Below are 25,741 nucleotides of genomic sequence, written 5' to 3' on the forward strand. Positions count from 1 at the left end.
TGGTCATATGAGGAAACGAGGCCATGTATGAGGAGCTCTGGAATTTCTTCCCTGTGAGACACAACATGCAAACATGGTGTGCAATTGCATCCTAGCCAAGACGACTTTCTTGCCACCCTTAGCTGCAGTCTGGGCTATATCAAGACATGAAACTGTTACAAGACACCTAAGGCATCCTTTGCCCTCTAGTTCTGGTGTGGATGAAGCAGAGCCCCGTACTCAGTATTCTTTATTAAAAATATTTCAAGTTCCAGCTTATTGTGGGGGAAAAAACCCTGAAAAATGATGGTGTATCAATATTGACATTCTCTTTTGAAATAAGTTTCGTGGGAGTTACCATCTACTAGTCCTACAAAGAAGAGAATCCATTTATTTCCTTTGCTATTTGTTTTAAAGATTATCCTCCACAACCCATGCCAAATTATTAAAAAGTAGTTTATAGTTCTCTGGCGCCCTCTACCAGCAGAAGGGAAAATGACATGCTCCATAGATTCAGCAGGGTTCATGTAACATTTCTTATGCAGAACTGGTGGCCTCAGAGAGTTTTGCTGCCAGTAGCTCTGTGGGACTCTGCGCTGCAGCCCCAGCCTCTGGAGAGGGCGAGCACGGGCCCAGCTGCAGAGACCGGCTCTCAAAAGTGGGTTGGGATGTTGGGATGCTGCAGCCCAGCTGCTCCCTGGTGGCTTGCATGGCTTGCGAGCGTGGCATTAAGGAGGGAGTAGATAGGATGGTGTTGATGCATCTAGTCAGGCTGGACTGTGACGTTGCTGCTGGTTTCTGAAGGTGGAGAGCAAAGTGTACCTGCTGCAGCCCCTCCCACATCTTTCATTTTTCTCTTTCTGTTTTGTCTTGTTGGCTGTAGCCAACACCTGACCCACTCCCTACTTCCCGTGATAACTGAGCTTTAGAGAAAAAGTGGCCCAAACAGGAGAGAAACAAGTCCCTGCCACACTACACCTGCAGCAGCCTACAAGACCCTTCTGTCTACTCTCTGCCAAAACTTTTATCTCTTCCTTCTTCTATTTCTTTCTTTTTTTCTTTTGCAGTGAAATACACACAGCATAGAGTTTGCCACTGTAACTGTTTTAGGTGTGTAAAATCCTGTGGAATACAATGCTGGTCCACTATCTCCATCATCCAGCTTCAGAATGTTTCCATTGCCCCCAAATGCATTCATTAAGCAATGACTTTGTCTTCTCCTTTGTGGCAGCCTCTGGTGACATCTGCTCTACTTTCTGTCTCCATGCATTTGCCTCTTCTGGGTAATCCATAAACAGATACATGCGCTGTATTTTCTTTGGTGTCTGGCTTCTTTTACCAAGCATGTGTCTTCAAGGTTCCGTCTATAAATTTCCTTGGGATTAATGCTACCACAAATGAGTGTACAAATACCTGTATGAACCTATGGATACCTTTTTTTCTGACAAAGAAGTCAAAAATATACAATGGGAAAAAAAGAAAGCATCCTCAACAAATGGTGCTGGTGTAACTGGATGTTAGCATGTAGAAGACTGCAAAGAGATCCACTTAAGTCAAAAACCTCAACATAGATCCAGATAACCCTGAACCTGATAGAAGAGAAAGTGGGAGGTACCCTTGAACAAATTGGTACAGGAGACCGCTTCCTGAACATAATACCAAGAGTACAGACACTAAGATCAAAACTAATAAATGGGCCCTCATGAAATTGAAGTTTCTGTAAGGGAAAGGACACCATCAATAGAACAAAATGGAAGCCTACAGAATGGAAGAGATTTTTGCTAACTGAAGTGTTTATCTAATTATTCTATATCAACAAGAACTCAGGAGTCAGATATTGAGGTAAGAAGCTGGATGATCAGAGAAGCAGTGGAGAAGTGACCAGTGACCTCCTTTCTCTCTCCTTCCTGGATCCAAAAGGTAGAGAATCCTTCTAAACCTCTGCCTACTACTTCTTGTGTCTCTCTATATGTCCTCGGTCCTCTAAAACTTCTATGACTACTTTTGATTAGCTAGCAGCTGGCTCTGCCCTCTGATTTAAAGTAAACTTTAGTGTCAGTCTCTGAGTGTTGGAGTTTGATCAAAATGTTCCAGAACAACCAAATCCACATCAGAGGGCTGATTTCCAAACTACATAAAGAACTCAAGAAGCTAGATATCAACAAACCAAAGAATCCAATTTAAAATGGGGTACTGACCTAAACAGAGAATTCTCAACAGAGGAATCTCAAGTAGCTGAGAAACATTTAAAGAATGTCCATCATGCTTAGCCATCAGAGAAATGCAAATCAAAACAACTCTGAGATTCCATCTAACACCTATCAGAATGGCAAAGACCAAAAACACAAGTGACAGCTCATACTGGAGAAGATGTCGAGCAAGGGGACACTCCTTCGTTGCTGGTGGGGGTGCAAACTTGTACAGCCACTTTGGAAGTCAGTGTGGTGGTTTCTCAGAAAACTGGGAATTGATCTACCTCAAGACCTAGCTATATCACTCTTGGGCACATACCCAAAGGATGCTCAATTGTACCACAGAAACACTTGCTCAACTATGTTCATAGCAGCTTTATTTGTAATAGAAGCTGGAGACAACATAGATGTCCCTCACCGAGGAATGGATAAAGAAAATGTGGTACATTTACACCATGGAGTATTACCCAGTTGTTAAAAATAAGGATACCAGGACATTTGCAGGTACATGGATGGAACTAGAAAAAAAATTATCCCGAGTGAGGTAACCCAGACCCAGAAAGACAAACATCTTATGTACTGACTCATAAGTAGATATTAACTGTAAAATAAAGGACAACTATGCTGTAATCCACAGAACCAGAAAGACTAGCTAACACAGAGGGTTCTGGAAGGAATGCCCAGATCTCCCTGGGAGGGGAAATAGAAGAGATTTCTTTAGTGGACAGAGGGTGGGTGGGGAATGGAGCATTGATATGAAGGAGAGGGAGAGGGAAAGTACTGAAAGAAGCTATTAGAAAGTGGGGCATTTTGGGGTCAGGCAAAAACCTGGCACAAGGGAATTTCCCAGGAATCTACAAGGATGACCCCAGCTAAGACTCCTAGCAATAGGGGATACATAGACTAAACTTGTTGGGGGTGACCCTGCTTGGACACCCCTCGGGGTGAGAAGCCACAGCACCAGTCACTCAGGCACTGGGAGTCAGTGAGGAGCAGAGCTCCTGCAGACTCGCTTATGAAGGACGTTAGACCTGGCCGGGCGTTGGTGGCGCACGCCTTTAATCCCAGCACTCGGGAGGTAGAGGCAGGCGGATCTCTGTGAGTTCGAGGCCAGCCTGATCTACAAGAGCTGGTTCCAGGACAGCCTCCAAAGCCACAGAGAAACCCTGTCTCGAAAAACCAAAAAAAAAAAAAAAAAAAAAAGGACGTTAGATCCATCTTTACACCCCCTCCCAAGGTCCCATTGGCTCAGGCAGCTGACTCTGCTGCACTGTCCTTTCCTCATTGGTGTCTCTGGGTGTACAGGCAGGCTTGACTTAGGGAGGAAGTGTCTGCCGCGCATGCTCATGCGGACTGGCCTGGGCACCTGGACAGGGCAACTGCGGCTTGGGTAGGCTTGCTGGCAGTTTCTCCTACATGAACTGACCATCTCATGTGACCAGATTGGGGCCTAGCCCAATTGTCATCAAAGAGGCTTCAACTACCAACTGATGGAAATAGATGCAGACCCACAGCCAAACGTTAGATGGAGTTTGTGGAATCCTACAGAGGATGGGGAGAAGGATTGTAGGAGCCAGCGGGGTCAAGGACATCACAAGGAAACCTACAGAATCAACTAACCTAGGCTCATAGGGGCTCACAGAGACTCACAGAGACTGAACCAGCAACCAGGGAGTCTGCATGGGACTGACCTAGGCACTCTGCATATATGTTACTGCTGTATAGCTTGGTCCTCTTGTGGGACTCCTAACGGTGGGAGCAGGGGCTGTCTCTGACTCTTTTGCCAGTTTTTAAGACCCTATTTCTGACACTAGGTTGCCTTACCCAGCTTGAATACAAGGCAAGGTGTTTAGTCTTGATATGCCATGTTTTGTTGATATCTATGGGAGGCCCGCCCTTGTCTGAATAGAAATGGAGGAGGGGAGGGCAGATGGGAGGAAGGGGAGGGCCTGAGAGGAGAGGAGGGAGGAGAAACTGTGGCCAGGATGTAAAATAAATAAATTTATGTAAAAAAAAACAACAAATACCTCTATGAGTCTGTTTTTTAATTGCTCCATGTACATGCATAACTCTACTGGGACACATTCACTTAATTGTGTATTAAACCTTTAGAGCAACTGCTGTAGTGGCTGAACTGTCCTGTTAAATATTAACTTAAAATGCTTCTCATTAAGTTTACATTTGCAGCACTTGAAATCTGAAGCCAGAGGACCTCTCTATTCCATTTCCTGGCCAAGTTTCCACAGGCTACAGTTGTTACCCGTTAGTGACAAAGTTGGCCACAGATGTCAGCTCTCTTTCTCTAAGGCATAGGACAGGAAATGTCTTTTAAGGAGCATCAGAATTAGCGTGGCGGGTATCCACACGCCTGTTCAATACACAGCCAGTAACACCCCGCTGGCTGAAGGGCATTGTCCCAGCAGCCCTGGTCCCCAAGGTGAAGTCCAGAGCAAAGAGGAAGCAGAGGGTTATTTGCTTGCCCTTACAATGCAGCTGTTGCCTCAGAACCTGCTAAGGGAGCCAGGAGGTCTGCACATGTTAACATGTTTCAGTTCTTATCTGTTTGCTGAGTTTTTGATTTGGAATAAAGTCCACCGTGTCTTTGTATACACATACATGTCTATGCATGTCAAGGCCCAAGGCTAATGTTGGCAATCATCTTCAGAGGCTCTGCCATCTTATTTACTAAGGTAAAGTCTCTCAGCCAAACCCAGAGCTTGCCCATATGGCTATTACTGTGCGCTGCCTTGCTGTGAGGACCCCATTCTGAAACAGGGATTACAGATAGGCTGCCACAATCACTCACTTGACATTTATGTGAGTTTCTTGGTGTCTGAAATTGGTCTTCATACTTGCAGTAAGTTCTTAGATGCTAATCCATTAAGGATTTAGTTTTGATATCTAGTTTCACTGACTTTCCCATGTCTTTGAGCCCTGTTCTTACCAATCAAAACTGGGTGCGGTGCATGCCTTTAAAAAGTGTGCCTAATACAGCTCATTGGACCTAGATAGAAGGCTAAAAGATCCCAAAATCAATATACATAGATACAGCCATCTAATATGAGACAAACATGGCAAAACATACACATCTTCAACAAGTGGATAAATCTTTATTACCGAAGACACCACATACTTTGCACACAGGACCTGCAAGATTCAAGTTGCACCTGACCTGAAGGCTTCCTCCTTGAGGACTGACTTCCATGGTATAAAAGGTGCCAGGAAAACTTCCATGGGAGGGAAGGAACAAATAATCCTACCCAGCTGTGATACCTAGGAACTACTACAACCAGCATGGTGTGAAAACCCATGGCATCAGTGGTGCCCACGTCTTGGTGTTAACCAACAACTCTCTCAAGGCCCACTCAACAAGAGGGAAATCATGCCTGGTACTAACCAACTACTCCAGGCTAGTGAAGTCATGGATATTGGAGAAGAACCTACAACTGCCACTTTACCAAAACAAGCATAATTCCTAACTACATTGTAAATATTTATTCTTATACCCACAGATGAGTAGAGTCCTCTCTCCTCATCAAAGAAACTTCTCTTTTCAACAGATGGGGATCATTGCAGATCAAAACATAAAGAACAAGTGACTGTGTGGTACCCAGCCCCAGTGGATACATCCAAGTGTCTGTGTGGTACCCAGCCCCAGTGGATACATCCAAGTGTCTGTGTGATACCCAGCCCCAGTGGATACATCCAAGTGTCTGTGTGATACCCAGCCCAGTGGATACATCCAAGTGACTGTGTGATACCCAGCTCCAGTGGACACATCCAAGTGACTGTGTGATACCCAGCCCAGTGGATACATTTAATTGACTGTGTGGTACCCAGACCCAGTGGATACATCTAAGTGACTGTGTGATACCCAGCCCCAATGGATACATCTAAGTGCCTGTGTGGTACCCAACCCCAGTGGATACATCTAAGTGACTGTGTGATACCCAGCCCAGTGGATACATCCAAGTGTCTGTGTGATACCCAGCCCAGTGGATACATCTAAGTGACTCTGTGATACCCAGCTCCAGTGGATACATCCAAGTGACTGTGTGATACCCAGCCCAGTGGATACATTTAAGTGACTGTGTGGTACCCAGCCCCAGTGGATACATCTACAACGCAACTGCATCCAAGGCTTAAAGAACATCCTGGAAGAGGGGGTGGAAGGATGATTAGAGCCAGAGGACCCTGAAAGCTGCAGAGAAACTGCGTTTCTTAGAAATGACAGGGATGCTACACCCATGAGGTCTTAATAACATGACTTCCAAGACAAGACCTGAGCGAGAGCACCACTGACAGGTGCACTGATGTGAGGGGGGAAAATGTCACGGGGCCCCAATCTCAAACAAGGAACTACAACAGGTAACTAATGGATGCCAAGTGCAGAAGAAACAGTCTTCTTCAGGGCAAAGTCTACCAATTGGTTATTCAATGTGGAGCAGCCATCCCTCAAATTTATATACATGTAGTGACATATTATTTATGATTTATTAATGCTTGCCTGAGGATTCAGAAAGCAAAGTCAGCCACAAGCTATAGAAGCCAGGGCACATGCCTTTATTCCCAGCAGCCAGAAGCTAGGAGGTGGTGGTACACACCTTTAATCCTAGGACTCAGGATTAAGACAGATCTCTGTGAGTCCAAGTCTACCCATATCTACATAAGATTGAAGCGGTCTAAAAGAGAGTTATAGCTCACGCCTTTAATCCTAGGACTCATGAGAGGTGTATAAGTCAGTATCAAGATTCAGTAGGAGGCATTCATTCTCCAGCCACCCTGAGAAAAGGTTACAGTCAGGCTTGGTGACAGTTCGTGGAGACAGGATCAGCCCATTCAGTCTGAGGTAGAGGTAAGAAGCTAGTGGACAGCTGCTTTGCTTCTCTGATCTTCAGCTTGAAGTTTGAACCCCAATATCAGTCTCTGGGTCTTTTTATTTATCATGTTACATACACATATAAATAATATTATACAACCTGAGCAGATTATGTATTAGAGAGAGAGAGAGTCACAGAGAGAGAGAGACAGACAGAGAGAGAGAGAGAGAGAGAGAGAGAGAGAGAGAGAGCATGTAATAACATCTAAAGAAAAAGAGGCCATGGATTTGAGAGGAGAGAGCAAAAGGGGTATAAGGAAGGAGTTGAATGCAGTTGTATTTAATTAAAAAATAAACAATTATCTACAAAGCAGATCTCTCTATGTGAAATCCACCCCTTTATGATCATCTAGTCTCCTTTCTTTCTGGAAGCTCACACATAGGTCTAGTTTTCTTCCTCTGGGGGCACCTCCACTTTCTCCCTTTGTGGTCTAGTTGTGGTGGTTATAACTGGTATGGCTGTGACACATAAGAATTATTTAGTGTTTTTTATGACTTTCATTTCTGCTTGATTTACTTGGGCATTTTAATACAAGCAGAGTCATCATTTGCTTTTCTTTCTCCTCTTGAGGGCAAAGCCTTTTACACCCAAAGCCAGGCAGATGCACGTCCCTAATCACTTGAAAGAGGAGAGAAATACGTGGGAGGAAAATGCCAGGAGAGCCCGTGGGGGCATGGACACTTTGGGCAGACTGTGGTTTCTCTGTGCTCGCTGCTGTCATTACACCTGGTGAGTTAGCCTAAAGCTGTGCAGGGAAATATTCATTTTAACCGATGCTCACTAATTTTGCAACCGCCATTTGGGAAGTGCTGCGCGCTGGCTGGCTGTTCTGAACCCTCCCGTGTCCAGCCCCAGGTCTGTTGCTCAGACTTTGCTGTACTTGATAATCAACTAGAGCACTAAAAAAATGTGTGACACCTGGCCCACACCTGAGGACACTTACATGTATCTTTGACCAAATAGACCGCACCCTCTGAGAGTTGATAGGTACTACAAATACGATCTTAGTCATATCTGGGTAGCCATCATTAAGTTATTCAGTGCATGCACTTTCTGCATGGCCATGATTCATTTTGAGTTTTCACTTTTTAAAGCAAAAGCAGCACTGCCGTGTCACATTTGAAACAGATGGGCTCCCAGCTGCTCTGGATGTCCCCTGGAGCCACCAGGTTGGCTCCTTCCTTAGCACCAGTAGTAACTGGTGCTTGCTCTGTGATATGATTCCAATCAAAAGCAGGGAGAGTTTCCACGAGGTGGGGATGTAAATCTTTGCATTTATGCATGAACTAGAAGGCTCAATTTCAGTTATCTTGTGTTCTTTATGGTTTACAGAAAGCAGTTTTAGAGGTTATGTATCATACATTGTTTTGACATGCTACACAGCTAGAAACAATTGGTGCTCAGGGTATAACAGCCACTGGACTAGTAAAACACTCAACTGGTTTGGAAATATACTGTATTCTTACTTTCTGTCAATGATTCATGTGTTCTTTCTTTCTTCTGTCTGTGTATTCATTGTGTATGCATGTGTACATGTATGGAGGTCAGAGGTTGATGTTGGTTCTCCACCTTGTTTTTGAGACAGGATAATTCACTGAACCTGGAGCCCACAGGTTTGGTTAAACTGGCTGGCCTGTGAGCTCCCATGACCTTTTTGTGTTTGCCTTGGCAGTTCTGGGGTTACAGGTGCAGGCCAGCACACCAGGCTTTTCCTGTGGACACTGGAGTTATGAACGAAGAAGATCCTCAGCCTATATGGTGAGGACTTTACCCAGTGAGTCACCGACTACCCTCTAGTCTCTCATTTTCACAAAGGGTTGAAGACAGAATGAACAAATACATTTCTAAATAATTAAAAAAGGTTCCTGCCACAAGCAGTTGTGGGTGGATCTCAGTCTCTGGGCAAGGACTCCACACATGCACACAGCTGCATACACTTGTAGCATCCACTGGAAGGAATGTTGGCTATTTTACTTTGAGTCACTCTTAGCCTTACTCTATGCTGGATCCTGCTTTAATTGACAGGGAAGCCACATTTTCAAGGTCTCCCAGGTTGGATCGCTGCCCAGGGATTATTGTTTTTAATTGCATTAGGGAAGGATGTCCTAGGCTGGACCCTGAGCACAAGTCAACCCTCGGAAGCTGGCAAGCATGCCGGGACAGGAAAAGGAGATGTGATGTCTGACCAGAACGGTCGCAAAGGCGGTGCTTGACCAGAATGGGCGCAAAGGTGATTCCTTGTCCAACCATACAAATTGCAAGCACATGAGAACAGAAGTTTAGACCTGTTTCGTTTATTGTCTTATCTCCTGTACTAGGAACATTCCTGGTTTATACTAAGTCCTCACTACCATGTGTTAATTAAATGATAGGCTTGCATTTATTCATCTTTCCTGAAGAGGTTTCCCCACACAAGCTGTCACGGACCTTATAATGACACCCAGCAATGAAGGGAATAAAGTACTGACCCCAAGTGGAAGATGCCCCAATCCATTTAGTTAGGTCACAGAAGCCAAGCACATGTGACTAACACCCTAGGGCTCCATTTGTATGGGATGTGTTGAAAAGACAAAACTATATTTTAAAAGCTCATAATGGGATAAATATTAGAAGTGGGCATGGGGCTTTAAGTCAAATAGACATGAAGGAATTTTTTAGTGTTAATGGTAGTATTCCAAAACTCAATTATGGTAATGATAGCACAAATTTACTCAATGCCCTTGAACTGTATACTTCAAGTGGGTGATTAATAAAGCTGTTAAGCATTTTTTTTAAAAGAAAACATGTTCTAAAAATCTTGGTTTTATCTAGCTGGAACATTTATTGATTTTTTAAAAATTGTAGTCATACTCAAGATTCTATAATTTTATGTGGTGATTTCAAAACTTCCTATTTTCTTTTCCCCTTCTTTATTTTCTTCCCACTGATTATAATGTTTCTAATTATATTTTTTCTCTTCCTACAAACTGGGAAATGATATAGTCTGCTGAAGTTCTCAGCTACCCAACACGTTTCCACATGGAAGCTTGCAAGTCAGCATCTGGGGCTAAGAGCCTGTTCTTTTCTGGAGAACATCAGGAGCTAAGAGCCCATTCTTTTCTGGAGAACATCAGGAGCTAAGAGCCCGTTCTTTCTTTTCTGGAGAACATCAGGAATTTAGGACACATTCACCATGGTTGCCAGTGTGGTATCTCTATGTTTTATAGTTAATATTTTCATTACTCACACATTTGCATCGTTTCCCTTTTCATTTTACTGTATTTCTGACCTGTCATCTGTCAAATTTTCTCAAAATATTTTTTGAGCTAACAGATTATTGTAAAGCGTGGACCTGGGGAGCCAAGCTGCCTCCCTACTCCATCCCAGACTGTCTTTTATCTCTTCAGTAGACGAGCTGAGGGAGAAGAGTTCTTGGCTACATACTCAGGGCTGTGTGTGGAAAGGAAAAGGGGAAAAACCTGCTAATCCCTCAAACCAGTCACCACAGAGAGGAGGCCTGGGTAGTCCCATCCCCTCTGGATATGTGGTGGTTTAGACCAGAGTTTGTTCCCCCTGCAGCCAGCAGCCTGCGAATTCAACTTCCTCCACATCTGTCAAGTTCCCAGGGCTAATAAATAATTACTCAGAGAAGATTATAAGCAGAACACAGGGGACTTCGAGCACACATAAGATCTTGTGTTGCTTGTTTCTTGATATTTTCTTAAAGGCAGTGGGAATCGTCCTATCAAGCTTATAAGACAAGGTTCCTTCCAAATACATGTATCTCTGCTTATGGGCTCTCTGCTTTGCTATGTTCATTGCTAGGATGGAGCAGTAAAGCAAACGATTGGATCTCCTCCAATGCAAAGTTGTCTAGACACTGGTGAGCCTGGGCGAGGTTGTGTGATGGGAAGAGAACATGTGGGATCGTTTGGAGGCCTCGTCTTGGACAGAGGGCCCTTTCAGAAGTGTGGTTAATGTGGAACAGTCTTCTAGGTCTTCTAGGCTTTCTATGACCTTCACAAGGCTCTCCACTGAGTCCCTGCACAGTACCTTTGAGGCGTTGGCTCGGAACTTCTTCTGCAGGTCCTCCTGGCTCAGTGGCTTCCTCCAGTGGCCATAGAAGGTGTCAGAACGCTCAGTGAAGGTGGTCCCATCCTTAAGGGTGACGCTGATCTCACAGTACAGCGTGTTAAAACTCGGCAGGTTGTCAGGAGGGTGCTGCAGCTGCACTTTCCTGAGCAACTCCCTCACCTGTGGTCTATTGATCTGCTGGCTGTGGAAGGATGGAACAGCGACGCTGCCATCGAGCAGCATGGCGCAGGCCACGTACTGGAAGGAGTGACGCGCCTCGTGCTCGGAGTCTGGGAAGGGTCTGTTTACATACGGGACCTCGGGGATCCTGAGCACAACCCTCTCGATGTGGTCGGTAGGGAGCCCTGCTCTTTCTGAATCCACAAGGTGTTTTCTCACGGCTGCTGCTGCATCGGCCACCCAGTGGGTAGCCAGATGCGCTGGGAAGCTCTTGAACGCCACGTCCTGCTGATCCAGCAGCCAGATGTGAGAATCCAGGCTCGGAAGATCGTTGGGGGAGTAGTTGGCATAGAAGGCCCCAAACCCCGACCCCAGGTCCAAGATCCGCTTGTTTCCTTGGAGACCCAGCATGGCCAGGAAGGTGGCTTCCATGCCGTGCTTGGCTGCATTGCCGATGTGAAGGGGCTTGGTCTGAGTGGCAGCATTTGCCATGGGTGCCCCAGCATGAGAAACGGCAATAGCCAGGGCCTCTCGGCACTTTGTCAAGCTGAGCCCTAAAAACTTGGATGCAGCAGCAGCACTTCCCAAAGTCCCCACCACAGAGGGAGGATGGAACCTGAAAGGCAAAAGCAAGAAATTCAACCAGTGAGAGGGTGGGTAAGGAAAATGTGGAACTTATAGACAGTGGAATATTACTCAGCTGTATAGAAAAAAAGTCATGAAATTTGCAGGCAAACGGATAGAAGTAGAGAAAATTATATGGAGTGAGGTCACCCAGGCCCAGAAAGACAAACTCCACATATTATCTGTTATATGTAGACTGTAACTTTGAATCTCTTGGTTAATGTGTTTAACCTGGGGTGTATGTGGAAGCCAGGGTACTAGAAACAGGGCATGGATACCTTAAGGGAGAGGGGATAGGAAAATACAGATAAAATGAAAGGAGAGAGAGAGAGAGAGAGAGAGAGAGAGAGAGAGAGAGAGAGAGAGAGAGAGAGAGATTCAGGGGTTGGAAAGCTTAAAACATGGTGGTCATGGAGAACAGAAAAATGAGATGCCAGCAGAAGAGTTAATCAGAAAGAAGGGAGCGTGAAAAAGCTGTATGGAAACCTACAGTCTTCCAACCCCAGGAAAACAGTCAGTCAGAGAGGACAGCAGAAAACAAGAGACAAGAAAGGAGTGGAGGGACACTCTGGTTAAAAGTCTAAGTGGGGACACAGGGCTTGGCCAGTGGAAGAAGTCGGGGCCACTTTAGCCAAAGCTAAGGATACATGAAGAAGCCTCATGAGAATCCACTACTTTGTAAGCTAATTAAAACTATACAACGTTTTGGAAATAAAGGAGGGTTTAACACTAGTACTCTGTTTGTAGGCAGTGCCTCTCCCAGAAGACATGGGTTATTAGATGAAAATCTCAGTGTCAGTCAGTCAAGGGATGCCTCCGTATGAGCTGTTTGTCAGAGAGTCCCCAGAGGGACCCAAAACAATGCAAGCTATTGCTATTGCTCTTGGCTACCAATGGTAACCACATAGCTGGATATGGATACCTTAAGACCCCATAGCTGAAGACATCATTCAGATTGGATGCAGGACACAGAGAAATCAGCCTCAAACTGACCAGGAAACTCTCTCTGCCAGGTAGCTGGTCCCAGAAGGTGCTATTTAGGCTGCTGGGGGGGGGGCATCCAGACCCAGAACTGCACATCACATGCTCCGACGGCAAGCGATCTGCTGACAAATGCACCCTCTGGTGCGATAGTGGCATGGAGATCATGGGAGCAACCAACTGCTTTCTGAGTGGGTTTGAGATGGATAGAGTTTATGCCTGGCACTGCAGACCTGGTCAAAGCCCATGACGGGAGAGATCACAGCCCTGAGGAAGGGCTGTGGGTTGGAACCTACTATTGTTTTGCCAAATGGTCACACTGTTAAACTGCATTCTAAATCTTTGTGTTTACAGCTATAGATTTGTGCTGCTACCAGAGCTGCTTCTTCTCCTCCTTCTCCTTCTCCTTCTCCTTCTCCTTCTTCTTCTTCTTTGCAGTGGGCAGTGATTAATGCAATCTCACAACTGGTCAAAGTGCTGATGATAAACAGCTCTGAGGACTCAGGGTTGGCGGGTTGCCCATCTATACCAGCTTCCCACTGTCCGAGGCTCAGGGACGTCGGAGGAGGGGGGAGAGATAACAGAAGAGCTGGCAGGTGGGAAGAGAGCTGTGAAGCATGGCCGTATAGACATGACATGTCCATGGTACACAGCAGCTCACGGCAGCTGTGGTTACTCTCCAAGACCTGCACAAGATCAAGCCAGTCAAAGTTCCACACGGATGGGGTAGGGGGCAATAGGCCCCACCCCGTGGGATAAATGCTGCAGCTAATGGCTACTGAGGGAGGGAGGGAGGGGCACTCTCCTTTGAGGATGTGGCCCTAGTGGGTGGGGATCCACCCATGTGTATATGGGTGGCACTAATTGGACTGGGGTTACTAATTAAGAAAAATAAAGAAGACGACGACGTTCAGCTGACAGGAAGATGAAGTGGGGGACACAAGGGATAATTGAACAGAGGATATGATCAATATACAATGAATGAACTATGAATTTTCAGAGAATAACAACACAATTCTAAAAATTATAGAGGTTGGAGAGATGGTCCAGCATGTAAGAGCCTGTACTACTCTTGCAGAGGCTGCAGCTCTGGTTCTAGCCTCACAACTCGTGGTTCACAACTCCTGCAGCTCCAGCTTGAAGGGAATCCAGTGATACCCAGAATACTCCTGGATGCAGGTGACAGGAACCAGGTTGGAGTGACAGACCTCCAAGTTATCTTGCTGTCTTAGTAGCTAGATTTGGATTTACAAGCCCAAGGGACATTTTCACAATCACTTCCAAATATGATGGGGAAGTCCTGTGTATATGTCAATAAAGCACTGTTGGCCAATAGGGAAGCAAGATAGGTGGGACTAGGAGTCCAGGAGGACTCTGGGAGGAGAAACACAGGGAGTCACCATGTAGCCCGCCAGAGAAGTAAGATGTCTGGAACTTTTCTCTGGTAAGAGAAATACTTAGATTAACAATTATGGGATAAATACTTAAGTCAGAGCTAGCCAGTAAGAAACAGCAGCTTCATAATTAATACAGCATCTTGTGTGTTGTTTGGGGATTGCAACTGTGGCAGAGCCCAGGCGAACTGGTGGGGAAAAAACCAAAGCAGCTGGCAAGAAAAAGGCTTCTCTCTACACAAATCACATCTTTTTATATGGATGTAGGGCTTGTTACGTGGCTGAAAAAGGTCTATCTTGCCGCAGTAATAACAGTTGCAGAGCCAGCCCGTAAGTCAGACAGCTGTGCACAGACAGCCACTGACCGGCAGAGGGCGGTGTGGCTCTCCTGAATGGGTGGGTGTAGTCTCTCCATACCTCTTCGGTATGTCCTTGGCTTCCTTGGAGAAGTGCATTAGTCGCCCTTGTACTTCAATGCCAACATTGAATGCCAGCAGCAGGTCAAGGCCAGAGGACTTCGGAGTCTGAGGCAGGGCTTCCGATAAAGCTGTGAGGACTGGCAGGACAGCCCCAGAAGGGTGGGTCGCAGGGTGCCATGTGTCGTCAAAATCCATGGAGTGGACCTGTGAGAACAGATACAAACAACCCCCTTAGAAATGCCCGTAAGTGCCAGGCGGTGGTGGCGCACGCCTTTAATCCCAGCACTCGGGAGGCAGAGGCAGGCGGATCTCTGTGAGTTTGAGGCCGGGCTGGATCGACAGCCTCCAAAACAATACAGAGAAACCCTGTCTCGTAAAAACAAAACAAAACAAAACAAAAACAAAACAAAACAAAACAAAACAAAAAAGAAATGCCCACAAGTGCAGTGGCTTTTGGACTGGCTAAAGATTTAATTTAGCAATGACCTTGAGAGGCTTGGGGACCCCATTATCGGAAATTATACACTAAAAATTTACTGTGATCATTTTTTAAATTAATTAAATTTTATTGAAAAACTCACACAATATATTTTGATCATGGTTTCCCCTCCCCCAAGCCCTCCTGGTCCTCCGCATCTCCCAACCCACCCAACTCCATCCCCTTTTTCTCTCTTAAACAAACAAACACTGAAACCTACCAGAGTAGAATTTAAAAAAAGAAAAGTAAAGCAAAACTACAAATTGACATCATTTGCAAGGGAAAAACTAGTTTTCTCCAGTGGAGTCTCACCGGTATATTAACCTCACTTAAGGGTATGCCCATGCTCAACCGTAACTGGCTGTGATTCTGAACCTCGTGGTGGATGACAGAAGGAGGCAGGACCTTGGAGAGGAGCCAGTGATGCCCTGGAGGATGCTGAATTCTGCCCTGGAGACCACAGCTCCTGGGGAGATCTACATGGTCTCTCACAAGGCTACAACGCCCTTGTCCCTTCGCCCTTGAAACAAGTCACACTAAGAATTTAGCATCGTTTGTTATACGTTGGGCCATATCATTTTGTGTCTCTGTCACGAAGTAGTTTTATTCAAGTTGCAAGGAAAGCGAAGAGCTCTCAAACCTACAGTAGCTAATAAGTTTCCTCTTCAAGCGGTTGCTTTCCCCGCTTGTCTCCCAGCCATTTACTTTTCCCACATATGGAACCGTTAGTAATACCCAGAAGTTCACTTAAACATAGATTTTACGTCTGTCTGATGGGGCCCATGTGTTTCCTATCGCCATTCCAGTGGGGTTTAGTTCTGTTATTCTGAGCTGCCATCCCTACGAACGGCTTAATGTATCTCTTGAATCTCAACATGTTCACGTCTATATCATGCCTTGTAGACTTTTCCTGAGGTACAGGAAATAACATGAAAATTATCTGTCAGATGAGAAGTTCTAATTTTTCGTTGAGAAAATAGAGACACTGCGTGGCCATCATTGTTTCTTTCTGAATAAATACCCAAATGACTAAATGGAGATAGATATTGGGGCCTACAACAGGAGCAATCAATTATGTCTGGATCTTGGATTGCATATACATCATACATTTTTGTTATATCCATTCAAGGTCCAGAATTATAATACCTTAAAGGCATTTTTAATCTAGATCCTTCTACTTCATAATTTGTTGGAAAAGTTCCATTTTATTGTAGAACCATGAGCACGAAGACAAAGGACAGGGCACGTCAAATCTCTGGAACTCAGTGATCTCACTTGTAAATAAATTTCCTGCCTCTGAAGTTATAATGACTGAGTTATAGAAAAAGCTGGTAAACTTCCTTACAGCGACGCCGTTAACAAAAGCAGCATATGTGGGTGGGAGCCTGAAGTCTGGTCGACCCCAAACAGTGCTGGAGGTATTGGAACTGTAGATCTGGAACAGAAGAGAACCAGTGAATGCAAGGATACACTGAGTTGACATCTCAAGAGTTATCCGCCATCCTCTAGGCGTCTTCACATCAGACCTCACCAAACCCGAGAGGGCAGCCTAGCTGGTGGGCAGTCTCTCCACCTTGCCGAGGAAGACACATTCACATTGTGAGGGAGAGAAGACAGAACTGCTTACCCCAAGTCATCATCTAGAAGCTCCATTCAAGGAGACTGAATCCACTCATATTTGATCTTGGGGTAAAGGGTTTTAACTTCTAAGATTTTTGGGTTGAAATGTACTTTTAGTTATACAAGTAAGAAGCCTTGAGATACTACCAATGAATGGAAATAAGGCCTGACTTAGTAATGAATAGGCATGAACTTTAAAAAATCATATGAACCAGAGGGACTCATAAAAAGGTACGGAACAACGCGACACGCATCAAATGCAACCAAGCCGGAGTAAGCAGAGCCCAGGCACAGACTTGTGGGGTACGCTTGTGCACATGCTGGCTTTTGAGCTTGAAAGTGAACTTTGGGGTTCTTACTTTACTATACTGGGTGACTTTGTGAAACACTTCTGTGCCTGTTCCCAGGAAACCAACGCCCAGGGAATCCAGGATCATCCTCTTGCTCCTTTGAATGACGCCATCTGTCAGGTGGTCCACTCTCAGGCCGTGAATCAAGCTGGAGAAGCTTTCTGTGACAGACTTCAAAGGCAAGAAGGTCAGAACAGCGCCGCCCTGAATCCAAGTGCTTCTTTCACCAAGAGACCACGAGGTGAAGAGTTTTGCCCCATGAGAAGAAGCCTGGTTAATGTGATTGAGTTTGCTTTCCAAAATGTGATGTGCGCTAGGCACCTACTACAACGGGAGCGAGGATGTGGAAATATGCAATAATTAAGTTCGTTGACCAGTCATGCTGATAATGCAGGCTGCTTAGCAGATGATGACAACAGAGCATGATGGAGGACAGTGAAGGGAAGCCCAGACAGGGGAGGATGAAGGACATTGTGCCCTGTGATCATTCTATGTGGAAGGAGCTCTGCCTCTGCTCATAGACCCCACTCGAGGCCCTGGAGCAGGATGCTCTGTGTCTCTGAAGTGGTAGTAGAGGACTTTGCAATTCCTTTAACTGTCAAGCCCTTCAATGCCCAAGGAACACTTTTGCTTCTATATGCCTTCACAGGAGACTATAACTTAAAAACATCCACTAGGAGGGTATCTCACCACATCCACTAGGAGGGTATCTCAGCACTGAGTTCTTGTAATAAACTACTCAGCAGTTTTCCTTTCCTTGTCTGATGATCACCTTATTGCCTAACTTCCTTCCCATCCCTGACTGTGAAATTCTTTGTTTACAAATGGTAGATGGAGGACTCAGCAGGTTAAGAAATCCTAGTGCCTAAGGTCCCTCACACGGGGCCCACTGTCACAGTAGAGTCACAGAAATAGAGCCAGTGCCTACATGGAGATATTTTACCTTTGCTACCCACGAGTTTTTTCCTTTCTTTTTTCTTTTCTTCTGATGCAAGGTCTTTCAAGGTGGCCCTGGCCAGTCTGCACTCACTGTCTAGCTCAGGTTGGCCTTGAACTTGTGACAATCCTCCTGCTTCAACCCTAACCCCATTCTTAGAGTCTTCAGATTTATTGTTCAGATGAAAACTGTCATTTTCAAAAGAATAGAGCATTTGTTGCATCTTTAAAGCTTTGATAGGAAGTGAAGGGAGCCTGGGGTAGGAGAAAGCCAGGAGACAGCGGGAGAGCAAACGATCCTGCAGTGGATGTTTCTGGTTAGAGGAAAACCACAACACTGCCTTTCATCCTGGCCAATATTTCGATAAACATTTCACATGCAGAAGAGAGAGGGAAGGAGGGGGAGAGAATGGACTTAATAATCTGCTGACGTAATTCCCAAGTACCAGTTGAACACTGGATGGCTGAATAGCAGGTGAGGGGCACCAGCACAGGACCCAAGATGTGGGATAGCGTTAGAAGGCCATGCTCATGTAACTTACGTTGCTGAGACCAGTGGGCTTCCCCAGTGGTGCTGAATATGTAGTGAGCCAAAGATCAAACCACACTCCCCGACCTTGAGGGGAGAGACCGGAAGGAGAATTATCACTACTGCTCTGATCTCTGAGTCACACTTCACCTGTGTGTCAAATGCCTTTCTGGTGCCCTTGGCTTTCTAGCGGCATTTGCCTATCTTTCTGGTGAACACCGTGACTAACGTATAGATTTAAGCAGAGCATGGAGTCATTTAGCAGCAAATGTCAGGAACCCTTGTGCACTCATGATGCACAACTCTCTAAACTGCCAAACCAGCAAGTGAGGCTTTTTGACTCAACAAGTCTACCAGGAGATGATGACAGGGAGCATGACAGCAAACAGATAATTAGAGAGTCAACCTGTATGCATCACACAGAGGGCACATGTAACACCAAGAGGTCGAGATTCAGCGAACTTACAACGACACACTTTCTAGCTAGGAGTAAGCAATGGGATCATCTCTCATTTGTCAGACGCCGAGGAGAGCTGACATGCAGCCAGCTCATTAGGCAGCCCAGAGGCTGAGGAAAGTTAAAATGCCATCACTTCTGCAGCAGAGCAGGTAGCTTTGAAAAGGCCAACCGATGGAGAAAGGAAGAGTCAAGCAAGGCAAGCAATCTAGGCAAGCCGGAGCAAAAGTGACAATACCTTGAGCATCGCGCTGCTCTGGAGGGGAAGTCTGGCTCAGGAGTGAGCTGGGCAAGCACAGCTGGCTGTGCGCCTGTACTCACTGTGTGCCTTTATACCCAGCCCTTCCCTCCACGTTCTTCCCTTTCACTTTTGTTTCAACCTTGGAATTTCCATCATTTCAACACTTCCCAAATGACTTCACTTAAAGTTCTTTTGTAACGATGCTGTAGCTGCATAGCAGTCAGGATCTTATGATTTCCCCACAGATATAAATATAGGTGCGTATATATTTGTGGCTGCAAAGGGATGGACTCTCCGCATATACTAGAGGTCATATATCATATCAGAAGAGCACACACTCTCTTTACTAGGTACCCCACTCCTGAAGTGTATCATAAGGAAATAAGCACAAATATGACAAAGGTAGAAATGGCTCCAATACCCCAAGGGCAAGGAGTCCCTTACAATGTCCTGCTCATTGACAGCCCACTGTTACCATCCAGCAGTCAGTGAGCCAGCTTCTGGGAACAATGCAAAAAAAAGAATCCTGGCTTTGTCTTATTGGACTTAGAACCTGATTGACAGAAAGGAACTTTTGCCTGGTACTGTAAATGTAGTCACTAACCAGTGGCTGGTGAGGTCATAAACCCAGAAGAGAACCCACTACTGCCATTTTTCTAAACTGACGTAACTTCTAGCAACATTCTAAATACTTGTCCTTATGCCCACAGATCAGTGTAGCTCTCAGCCCACATCAGAGACGCCTCTTTTTGCAGCACATGGAAACTATTGAAGAGATTCACAGTCAGTCAAGATGCAAAGGATAAATGAACGTGGGATGCCCAGCCTTAATTGGTGTTCGTACGACAGAACCCCTGAGGCTCAGGGACAATTGTGAAAAAGGAGGTGGAAATAATATAAAAGTCAGAGGACCGGGATGGGATGCAGCTGCATCCATGAGATATCAACTGTGTGTTTGCCCAAACAAGACCTGCATACTAATAACACCAGTTGACATGCTGTCACAGATGGGGAAGTTTCCCAAGATTCTCCCCAAATGAAGAGTTATAGGCAATCAACGGCTTCTGAGAGAAGGAGTATTGGTTTTCTCCAGGAATGAGCTTCCTGATGTTACCCAACCAGAAGCAGCCAACCCTGAAGACACGAACGTATAAGCAACACTAAATGGATTTGTTAGGATTTATGTAAATATATGTGATATATAAATATATATACTGTGTGTATGTGTGTGTGTGTGTGTGTGTGTGAGAGAGAGAGAGAGAGAGAGAGAGAGACTTAGTGTTTTATTGCTGTGTAGAGACACCATGACCACAGCAACTCTTATAAAAGAAAACATTTATTTGGGGATGGCAGCAGTTCAGTCCATTATCATCATGGCTGGAAGCATGGTGGCATGTAGGCAGATCTGGTACTGGAAAGGTAGCTGAGAGTTCTAGATCTACATATGCAGGCAGAATCAAGTGACTGCTACAGACTAGCCAGGCTTGAGCTTCTGAGACCTCGGAATACCACATCTCTTAATAGTGTCTATGGGGGCCATTTTCTCCTAAACCACCACCATGTGTATCAATAATAACTAAAGAAGAGGTGAGGAATTTGTGAGGTGTAAAGAGAAACCTTTTCCTTGAGAGAAGCCTTCCCGCCAGCCTGGTTCTAGAGCCGTATCAGTCCCAAATAAACACACAGGAGGCTATATTAATTATGAAGCTGTTAGCCTTGCTTGTTTCTTACTGGCTAGCTCTTACATAAGTATTTATCCCATAATTGCTAATCTAAGTATTTCTCTTACCGGAGAGGTTTCCGGGCTTCCTACCCCCATGGCGTTACATCTTGACTCTCTGTGGTTCTCCTACCCAGAGTTCTCCTGGACTCCTAGTCCCACCTATCTTGGTTCCCTATTGGCCCAACAGTGCTTTATTGACATGTACATAGGACTTCCCCCATCAGTGAGGAATTGTGGCCAGAGTAGGAAAGGGAGAGAGAAGGGGTGGAAACGATGTAAATACAGAAATTCTCAAAACACAAAACTACCCCTCTCCAACATACACCAAATAAGCAAACCAACCAATCCCAATGGTGCAAAGTCTTACAGGAAGAGCAACAGCAGGAAATGGAGCGAGAGTCCTGACCAGGAACTTTCTGTGGGCTCAGCCTTCTCCTAACTCCTAGGTTTGACAGCTCTTTCCAGACTGACCCCGTTTTGTGTCTTATTTATTTATTTATTTATTTATTTATTTATTTATTTATTTATTTATTTTGCATACACATTTGGTCACTCAGGGGCCACCTGGTCACCGTAGTGGAGGAGAACTCTGGAAACCCAGTCTCCACAGATGTTCCTCGGAGGAGGGGGAGGAGGAGGAGGAGGAGGAAGACTTTGGCACCAGGTTCTCAGCCAGGCTGGATTCTGGGCTCTCTGCAGTCTCCTTGATCTGACCTGTGGCCTGGCCCTCAGATGTTCCTCCTCTTTGTAGGAGAAAAAGAACCCTGAAGATGGAATCCTGCTCCCAGCTGGCTCCCCAGCTGGCCAGAAGCTTGGCTCCCAGACTGCCTTTAAGGACTGCTGGAGAGGAGCCAGACTGGCCAAACTGGAGGCTTCTGCCCCAGGCAGGAAGCTTGCTTGCAAAAACCAGCTGCAGGTTGGGTTGGGGGACTCATTCCTCCCTCAGCCTCCAAGGCTCCATGTTTTGGCCACAGAAGGGAATCCATCCCTGCAGCTATTTCCAACCTCTAAGACACGCAGCTTCAGACCTGTGGAAATGTGCGACTCCAGCCTTCAAGACCCGCCAGGGACAGAAGATGTGCTACTTCTGTTACCCCTGCAAATGACCACCGTGCAGAGTTGTTCTGCCAGGGATTGATGTTGGCTACCAGCCAGAAGCCCTCCAAGAGCTTTCGAACTGTAATACTCCCCAACAGTCTTGGCTGTCGCTCTGAGGAACGTTGGGAGCCAAAGGCTGTAATATTTGTAACTTCTGGGCTAGGCTCCTGAAGCTCGCCAAGAGCATAGAGCTGTAGTGATCACATCGAATCTTGTTTGGCATTCCGCTGCTACCAAGAATCTTAGAGCTTCTTCTTTTCTACTTGAGTTTTTATTTTCCTCTTTGAGTTGTTCCAACATGGCAAATAAAGTCTCCTACTGTCCTCTTTGCAATCTATCTATTGCATTCTTGGAGGACGCACAAGTCAAAAACCCGTGGCTGGAGAATTCACCTCTCAGCTGGTCTGGGAATTCAACAAAAACCCAATGTGGGAACCTGTGGGAAGTCAACAGGAATCGGTGCAATCAACAGATCATTTCTGGACAGCTGAGAGAGGTGGGCTTTACCACGCCTCTGTTGTTTGGCGCATCTATACGTCAGGGTAGTTCTTTAGAGCAAAAACCCAGAATGCTGAGAACCACTTCAAAGTGACTAGCATAGCCGTCCGTCTTCAGTGTCAGAGGTCAGGCTTGCTGAAGTGAACTCAATCATTCACCTGCTAGGAGTGTTGGTCTTGTTTCCCTTTAGTTTCTTTTCATGGAAATCTGCTGCCCATCATGAAGGGCTGAGGTGAGGTTCTGAAGAAATTGCAGGTTTCTGGCAGGAGTGACACCAGGACGTTATTAGAAGGTACCCTGACCAAACCCGGCCTGACCCGCCAAGGTGCTCAGGGTAGAGATGTACACTTTGTTTTCTTCCATCTTTCTTCAGATGGCACTTGACCAAAGACTTTGTCATGTGGGCCTCTTGATTGCTGGATGTCTCACGATAAGCAGTCATCATGCCAAGAGCCCTATAAGTTGCTAAGTTGTGATCAATACCCAACAGGTGTGCCGTGGTCACTTCGATGCAGAAGGCACTAGGGAATGGGGAAGTTATAAGCTGCACACCTGGAAGGGGCTTCCTTTTGCAAGCTGGAGGGTCTGCTGGAAGACAGAAGCCCGTTGTAAGTTTGGGACAGGATTTCACAGCAGGATTGCTGTGGGACAGAGTGGTGGTGTAAAACCATCCTGTTTTCTTGAGAGAGGTAGGAGGCATTCCCTTCAGGGGTATCAGGGCTGGATTCACAGTGTTGTTCTATGCAATTTGAGACCATGAAGACAATGAAGGAAAGGAGTTGGGTGGGTACATGGTCTTAAGTGCCTTCTTTAGGGACCAGAATCATTGATTGTCCCATTGTGGGGATGGGTTGGTCGGGAGCCCTAACAAGAATTGACAAACTTCAAACTCCCAAGGGACTGTAACATTTTTTCATTGCTCTTCTTTGGTTTCATTTCTCAAATATCTAAAGTGTTTGTTGATTGTTTTTCATAATTAACTTGGGTGGAATTTGGTGACTTGAATTTGGTGACTCTCAGGATTCTTTGTGATATTTTCTCTGAAAATGTGCTTCAGGTGAGTGTTGTAGGTTCTCCTGGGGGATTGTTGTACAGCGGTGAACAAATGGTCGAGCCTACGTGCGCATTGGAGTCGGGTCTTAGTGGTGTTTCCTCAGGGTGTCATCAACTGGTCAATGACGTTTCCAGTGATCCTAGGAGGGATTCTACAGGAAGGCATTTTCTCCTGGTAGAACAGTGAGCAACACATCCCTCTGGTGTCTTCACTGTCAACTCCTCCAGGAGATTAATATGTTCCTCTCAACCTTCCCTTCTAACTAAGAGATATGGTCCCCTCACACACAATAAGCTGTTCCACAACAAAACCCAGTCTCTTAACTACTTGTGAAACTGAACCTTAAGTAAACCAGAATTTGTTTTTATCCAGGCTTTCTTTAAATGTTGCGCAAAAGTTAAGACTAAAAGACTGGTGAAACTGTCTTTTTGGGTATTTAACTACCAAAGTTTGGAAGACTGAAGGGACAGAGGGGCTAAAATGACAGCCGTTACTTGGTCCTCGCCCTTCAAGACTGGGAGTCAGGGACTGATGGGAACCTTTTGAAAGACCCCTATTCTGATAAACCAACTGTCCTTTTGATCAGAGAGGTCATGAAGAAACCCAAGACTAGACTCTAACCAGTGTGCATCCTGCAGAGAGGAAAGTCAAGGGAAAAGAATGTTCCCCGTGCTTCTAAAGGAAGTCACATAGAAGACCCTGACCCATCCCAGCAGATGGTGTACTTGGGTAAGGCACTCTTATTTGATTTTTTATTTGTTTTAGTATCAAACATATTAATTCTTGACCATCTCTATTGTCTTAAACACCCACCATGAAAGTATAGGTAAATAACAAAATGATTGGAAAGGAATTTGAGCCTCTGGTTTGTATGAGCATGTTTACCAAGGAGGATTCTTCTAACTCTGAAACCACAAACTGTGTACTAATGTATGGAAATCTTAACTGGGTGGTTTCTTACAGACAACACAAGATAGAACAGAGCCTTGAGGAGAAGTTCTTTGACTTTATCAGATGACTGAAGGGGGCTCTAACTTAAAAAAGTTTCCTTTTCTCTTGATGTAGAGGAGGGACAACTGGTCTTAAAGATGTTAAATGAATGTAAGGAACAGGCTGCAGCCCCAACCTGGGTCTCTGACTTTTCTAGGGCTGTCCATGTGTTCACTGGTGCTTTAGGTGTCTAACTTGGGCCAGGAGCGCTTGTCTAGCTGCCAACAGGGTAAAGCAAGAACTTGGTGAACAAAAGATCAACAGATTGCCTATGATAGATAGCTTCAGTCACTGTTATTTTGACCCTAGAAATCAGAAAATTGACTTATGTGACAAGGAGAGTGATGACTTTATTCACTTCAGAAAGACTCCCATTTGGGGATGTTGGGTGTGATCTTTTCATCTCTTCCCTAAAATTGACATAGTTCTTAATAACCCACTTTTATTAACGAGTCTTAAATTAAAAATTTAATTGCATCTTTTTCCTTTAGCCCCTCCCATGCATTCTCCACTCCCTCTCAGATTTATGGCCTCTTTCTTCAATTATTATTGTTACACATACACACAGAAGAATAAATGCATCAATACAACCTGCTGAGTGTGTTTATGGTTGCTTGTAAGTATGTTTTTAGGATCAACCACTTGGTAGTTCTTCTTGGATAAACATCTAGAAGGATCATGTCTGGGGAAGACTAATTCTTCCTTTCTCAGAAGTCATCAACACACATTTGACTACTTTTTTTTTTTTGGTTTTTCGAAACAGGGTTTCTTTATGACTTTGGATCCCATCCTGGAACTTGCTCTGTAGACCAAGTTGGTCTGGAACTCACAGAAGTCTACCTGCCTCTGCTGGGATTGAAGGCATGTACCACCACCACCCAGCTTGACTACTCCTTTAGAGCAGACATCAGGGCCAAGCTGGATATCACTCTTCTTGTGGCACTGGGATTGAGCTTGATGTGGGAGAACTCGTCACCCACTTCCCAATATCAGAACTTGTCTAGGAGTTTCCCTGGCAGCCTGGACCAGATTGTAAAAATATGGTTGAACCACAAGGCCAGATAG

General features: G+C 45.3%; 1 protein-coding gene across 1 annotated transcript; it reads right to left on the reverse strand.

The window, feature by feature from the left end:
* Window positions 1-8,350: 8,350 nt before the first annotated feature.
* Window positions 8,351-19,377, reverse strand: Acod1 (aconitate decarboxylase 1). Its single transcript, XM_040751139.1, has 5 exons — window positions 19,311-19,377; window positions 17,160-17,321; window positions 16,526-16,615; window positions 14,701-14,906; window positions 8,351-11,900 (listed from the first exon to the last, which is right to left on the reverse strand). The coding sequence occupies exons 1-5, from the start codon at window positions 19,317-19,319 to the stop codon at window positions 10,904-10,906; spliced, it is 1,464 nt and encodes a 487-aa protein (XP_040607073.1). The 5' UTR covers window positions 19,320-19,377; the 3' UTR covers window positions 8,351-10,903.
* Window positions 19,378-25,741: the final 6,364 nt, after the last annotated feature.

The sequence above is a fragment of the Mesocricetus auratus genome, unplaced genomic scaffold, assembly GCF_017639785.1.
Source record: "Mesocricetus auratus isolate SY011 unplaced genomic scaffold, BCM_Maur_2.0 Super-Scaffold_2245, whole genome shotgun sequence".
Lineage (NCBI taxonomy): Eukaryota > Metazoa > Chordata > Mammalia > Rodentia > Cricetidae > Mesocricetus > Mesocricetus auratus.

Bases quoted from the DNA above. Each gene is read 5' to 3' on its own strand.
- Acod1 (XM_040751139.1), bottom strand. The intron at 16,616-17,159 runs GTAAGAACCCCA...CTTCTGTTCCAG, and splicing joins AAGTCACCCAGTATAGTAAA to ATCTACAGTTCCAATACCTC. The intron at 14,907-16,525 runs GTAAGGAAGTTT...CTGTTCTCACAG, and splicing joins CTTTTGTTAACGGCGTCGCT to GTCCACTCCATGGATTTTGA.